This window comes from Syzygium oleosum, unplaced genomic scaffold (genome assembly GCF_021117445.2).
Source record: "Syzygium oleosum isolate NSW1041296 unplaced genomic scaffold, Sole_v2.1 Sole_v2.14, whole genome shotgun sequence".
Classification (NCBI taxonomy): Eukaryota; Viridiplantae; Streptophyta; class Magnoliopsida; order Myrtales; family Myrtaceae; genus Syzygium; species Syzygium oleosum.
The window spans coordinates 4,564,088-4,569,920 of record NW_026607498.1 but is presented as its reverse complement, the minus strand read 5'-3'; the positions used below and the strand labels follow the sequence as shown (position 1 = coordinate 4,569,920).

The following is a 5,833-nucleotide window of genomic DNA, read 5'->3' as shown; positions in this document are numbered from 1 at the left end:
TGTTAAACAAAGGGAGATATACGGGCAATATATGTGCAATTCACGTGCAACATATGTGTAATCTTGATTGAGCTGTGATTTTCACCCCTTTTATTTACCATTTTAAGTTTCGAAAATGAGGAAGCTTAATCGAATGCATGTGGAGAGTGATCCATAGCGGCATGGGACTTTATTATAACTATCTCAATAAAGTTTATTAAATTCAATTTATGAGTTCCATTATTTTTCAAATATCAAGTGAAAATGGTACCCCAGTCTTAGGAATCCATAATTCTCCTTGTATGAATCTTCTCACCAAAAATGGCCTGACCTCCTGAGGACTCTTGAGGACATGGAAACCTGGCCAATTCACCCTCCTCTCCATCAATGCGCCGTGGCCCAAGTTCATGTACTCTCCATAAAACAAGGTCTTGAGGGCGAAATCGCCACTCTACTCGTTCCATCCCTTTGGGTCTGTCAACCGGTTGAGATTTGTCTTCATGATTACTGTCCTCGAGTACTTCTTCCACGGCCGTCCCAGGTAGCTCTTGAAGGAGCTCTTGACTGGTGCGAAGTTGGGGGCGGGGGCAATCCGCGACCCGTGGATTGAAATCCCTGTGTTCTCGTTTGCGTGTCTCGACCTTGAGCGGTCACCATGTTGGCCTGGTGGTCCATTGGCCTCCGACGAAGATGTTGCAGTTTTGGAAGACGACGGTCACGTTGCCGAAGATGAAGTCAATGGTGCTGTAGACGTGGCAGTAGCGGTAAAACTGTCGCAAGGAGTGCGTGAAGAGCGTGTCCTGGTAAGCCTTGAAGTTGCACTGGTAGAAGATGGATAGGTCCGAGCTGACCATTAGCGTGACGGCTTGGTGCTTCTGGGGGCCCGCTGTGTTCTCGAATGTCATGTCCCTTGCCCAAAAGCCATCCCCAGAGACAGCTGCATAGATTTTGAGGGATCAGTTCAAGAGCTAATCCATTGATGAACTACTCATAGACTAACGTTTTGAGGGCTTAATTTCCTACCAAATGTAGCTGAAGTCAAAGTGGTGGAACCGTCTGGAACATTTCTGCTCTCGATGACGACGGTCTGATCCATGCCGTCGCCGACGAACATCACGTTTAGAGGTGTCAAAATGGGTCTTAAACCCATATATGACCCATTTAAAAATAAATGGGTCACTTAATTTTAAAGAGTCAACCTTAAATGGGTTTTAAATTTTAAAGCTTAAAGATAAATGGGTCTAAATGGGTTGAGTTTGGAACCCATGTCCAACCCACCCACTAGACCCATCCACACACTCTCTTCTTCTTTATAAAGATGTTTAAAAAAAATCGAAATTTAATTATTTTTATTTTTTCTCTTTTTCTTTTCTCTTCTTTCTTTTTCTTTTTTTTTTTTTTTTTTTATTCCGGCCGGTGGTCGGCCACGGCGACCGGCCACCGGGGCGGGACGACCTCACTGGAGGCCGGCGAAGCTCGAGCTCGCCGGCCTCCGGCGAGGCTCGAACCTCGAGCTCGCCCGATTCCGGCGACTTCAAGGCTCGCTGATCCGGCGAGGCTCCAGCCTCGCGATCTCGGGCGAGACTCGAGCTCGCCGGCCTCGGGCGAGCTCTACCTCGCCGGATCTGGCGAGGTGGAGCCTCGCCGAGGCCGACGAGGCTCAAGCTCGCCGGCCTCGGCCGAGGCTCCACCTCGCCAGATCCGGCGAGGTAGAGCTCGCCCGAGGCCGGCGAGCTCGAGTCTCGCCAGATCGGCGAGGCTGGAGCCTCGCCAGATCGGCGAGAACGAGCTTCACCGGCCTCCGACGAGCTTGTCCTCGCCGGATCGGCGAGAACGAGCTTCGCCGGCCTCCGGCGAGCTTGTCCTTGCCTGTGGTCAGTCGCCGGTCACGGCGGCCGGCGATCGGCCAAAAATAAAGGAAAAAGAAAAAAATAAAAATAAAAATAAAATAATTAAAAATTCGATTTAAAAAATAAAAAAATATTAATTTTTTTTTATTTTCTTGGATAATGACTTTATGAAAAATATTTTCTAGAAATGTCGCATTTTTCGTAAAACAAACAGAACCTCAATTTTAAAAAAAATTATAAAAATTTTTCACTAGCTTTGTATTGCATAAAATGTTTTAGCAGTATAATTTTTAAAAAAAAATCATAAGAAACAAGTATTCCTAGATTAGGTAAAATATAAAAGTGTTTTAGCAATATGGGTCGGGTCGGGTATGGTTCGGGTCGGGTATGGGTCGAGATATTTACACTATGAATAAATTGGTCATAAACGGGTTAATGGGTCAATTTGGGTCGGACCATTTATGACCCGACCCGACCCACCCGTTTAATAGGTCTAATCACGTTCTTCGTGTCCCTTCCGATCTCGACTTTCTCGTTATAGACTCCCGATTTCACATGGATCACCACTCTCTCCGGCCGACTCTTGCCCATTCTAGCGAGCGTGGCCATGGCCTCGGTGATCGTCCTGTGAGTGCTGGAACCGTCCTTTGCCATGGCGAAATCGACCTTGGACGTTGCTGTATTCCATGATGCTAAAAGCCCGCCATTCGGGTCCGGTCCAAACCTTGGCGGTGTTCCTTTAAACGGGGGATAACCATATGATTTTATCAAAAAATGGTGCCGTAGACGTAAAATCGATTAGTTTTTTTTTTTTTTAAACAGTTGAATAATGCAAGCCCTTGTATGGGTATACGCTCCTAGTTTCAATGATAAACGTGAAATGCACATTATCCTCTCCAAACAATTTACATGCACCTATTATGTTTTTCTTTAAGATGAACCAAGTATAGAATATGTTAACTAGCATAGCAATCCGAGATCTATACTCTTTGTATTTATAGTGAGCCCATCTTTTTTACATATATCTTACTCAGTATTCTCAATCCATTTCTACATGATAAAAGCACATTTCCATCGACAGTATATAATGAAAACTGCATATATATATATAAGGTTTCCATCCCTGGTGTCAACCCTAGCATGCATGTACTATTTTTACTTTTCGATAACCCACATGCATATACATTTCATTTTCATTGGTAGATTATTATTGGTATTATTATTAGACTAGTACAACTAATCTTTCCAAAAATTAGCACTCCAAGAAGACAACTAATACCGAGAAAGTTACCCTCCTAACACTTCTTTCTCTTCCATACAAAGCCAAGGCATGGCCAAGAGAGCGAGTCAAGTTAACTATCAAAAGCATGACCCTCCTCCCCCAAGCCATCCAAACAAGTCCAGTGGTTTGCCGACATGCCGCTCAGCCACGCCCAAGCATCCTCGGCTGTGTAATCCTCCCCTTCCAGCAACTGCGTGAGCCGAGACTCGCTGTCCCCGTATTGCTTAGAGCAATCACTCAGACCCAAACTATGTCTCATCACGTTGTTCTTGTTACCGATCTCTTCATCATTGTTATGGTCAAGGAACATGAAATTGTGGTCAATCCAGGTTTTGGCCTGCGAGATCATTGATTTGGTTGCTCGAAGGGCCTCGTGTTCTCCAGTGCTAGATGTGGTGGGGGCAGTGATGAAGACGGTGGTGCTGGTGGCGATGAGGAGGAGGAAGGTGGCGGTGAGAGTACGGGTAGACATTTTGGTTGGTTTTTGGTGATGTGTGTCAAGTCGAGACAAAGTGAAAATTTAGCATTTCCAATGGAGGAATTGTGAAGGGATGAGGTTCATTTATAGTAATAGCTCGTGGAAGGAGACACCTGGACCGTGGTCATGCCTATGTATCATCGAATGGAGATGGTATTAACCTTAGTGTACCGGCACCAAGATCCCAGGGCAACAATCTAAGTGTCAGAACTAATACACAAGTCAACCCATGATTGTAAAGAAGCTATTATTATACTATCACTGTGAATCTTTTCGTCAGCTTCGCTTCTCAAGGGCTAGAAACCATGCGGGTCAACGCCAAAAAACAAAAAAGAAAAGCATTGAGGCTAATGTTTGTCGCGACCTCCCCTAACCGGCCTCGTCGCCTAAGGGGTTTGGCTAATGAATTATTAAGTTAAACCTAGTTCGAGCTCTCCTAAGCCCATACCAATTCGCGACTTAGGTTTAAGTTATTAACATGCAAATCAATTTCATCAAGGAGTCGCCACTAATCAGTTTTTGATGGGTCGATTAGACCCAAGTAAAGCATGGGAGAAATGCTTCACTTCTACGAACCATAGATTCAATAGGTACGGAGACTTGATTAATCTAATTGACCAATTAGTGCCATTTCGGTACCTAACCTTGTTCAATTACCGCCTAACGTGTTCACACTAATCGGGAATCTCAAAATTCGATTCCTAACCAAGCTAAGGGAAGCAACAATTAACACATGAACATAGCATGCATAATCAACCACGTGCAATGTTAAATTAAACGTGCAATTCAAGGTGTGTGAACTAAGTAACGTGCAATCAAATATGACACTAATCACACAATAAGGTAAGAAAAATCAATTCCAAAGTCCAAATAATATTTTTTTGATTTTCGAAAATTTTTCAATTTTTTAATTAAATTTTTTACAATAATTTTTAAATAATTTTTTATAATATTAGAATAATAATATAATATTAAAATAATATAAAAACAGACCCGGGTCGGATCTCCACATCCGACCCGGATCGAGACTAACCTGGGCACGCCGGCCCAAGTCCACAACCGGACCGAACTCATTCATTGAGCCCGGTCTGGCAAATTAAAAAAAGAAAGAAAAGGGCCCAGTTCGAATTTTTTTAAAAAAAAACAAAAGCCCATTGCACAATAAGAAAATAAAACCCCAAAAGCCCTAAATACACTGGTCCACAACTTATCTCGGCCCATTCAAAACGAAACTCTATAGCCAACCCTACCTGGTCTCGATCGACCTGGTTTGCGGTTGCCGAACCGACCCGCGCAAAACCCTAGCACCCGTGACCCGAATGCCGGCTGCCGCTCCGCCTTTGCCGGCCGGCCCGAATGCCGGCTCCTCCGAGCCCCGGCCTCCATGGCCGAGCTCATGCTCGGCCACCGCCTGCCGAGCCTTGGCCTCCGCGGCCAGGGTTTTCAGTCTGGCAGCCGAGCCCATGCTTGACCGCCACACACCGAGCCCCGGCCTTAGTGGTCGGGAAACTCAGCCCTACGACCAAGCCCGTGCCTGGCCGCCGCCCGCCAACCTGACTTGCCGGACCAGCTGCGTCACTGCCACGACGACTGACCGGGACCGTCCAAGCCCTAACGAGGGACTGGCCGGTCACGGACCAGCCAGATCCCGACGAGGGACTGGCTTTCCATTTCCTCTCGTGGTCATGCTCGGACTGCTGCCCAAACAGCGAGCCTCCTCACCCCGCGTCACACACCACCGCGCCTACCTTGGTCGGCCCTAGTGCCAACGACCCCGAACGCCGGCCACAGGATAACCACACAAGTCAGTCGGTCCAGAAATGCAACCAGACAAAAACGAACTCGAGAAACTCGGTTCAGACATAACGTTGAATAGTTGGAGCACGCGACGAAAATGAGAGATTTTAGGTTCGATCGAGGCTCAAAACGGATCGAAATCATCGACACGAGACACACGGAGAAGCAGGAGCAAGCACGAGGCTTCACGAGCCGGAACTCGTGCGAGCCGGATGACCGCGAGCTCCGGCCAATGAGCCCGAGAAACAGGGGAAGGAACAGAAGTAGGGGAAGGAGGGGGCGGCCGCTTACGGCACTCCCTATTCGGCTCGGCGGCGGCGAATGGAGGCGAACGTGATAGATCGGACTACGTCCGGTCGCCTCGCACACCTCCGAGCCGGAATCCTTGGGAAATCGACCCCGAATCAAGTAAAATGAAACCCGACGAGAGCTCGAGCCGGGACCTAC

At 46.9% G+C, this 5,833-nt stretch overlaps 1 protein-coding gene across 1 annotated transcript; it reads right to left on the bottom strand.

Annotated features, from left to right (window-relative positions):
- Positions 1 to 226: 226 nt before the first annotated feature.
- LOC115667701 (probable pectinesterase/pectinesterase inhibitor 36) lies at positions 227 to 3,583 on the bottom strand. The gene is given in 7 exon segments (XM_056317962.1): positions 227 to 612; positions 615 to 665; positions 668 to 916; positions 1,003 to 1,100; positions 2,335 to 2,566; positions 3,132 to 3,193; positions 3,195 to 3,583. Coding segments are annotated over 7 exon segments (1,467 nt in total).
- Positions 3,584 to 5,833: the final 2,250 nt, after the last annotated feature.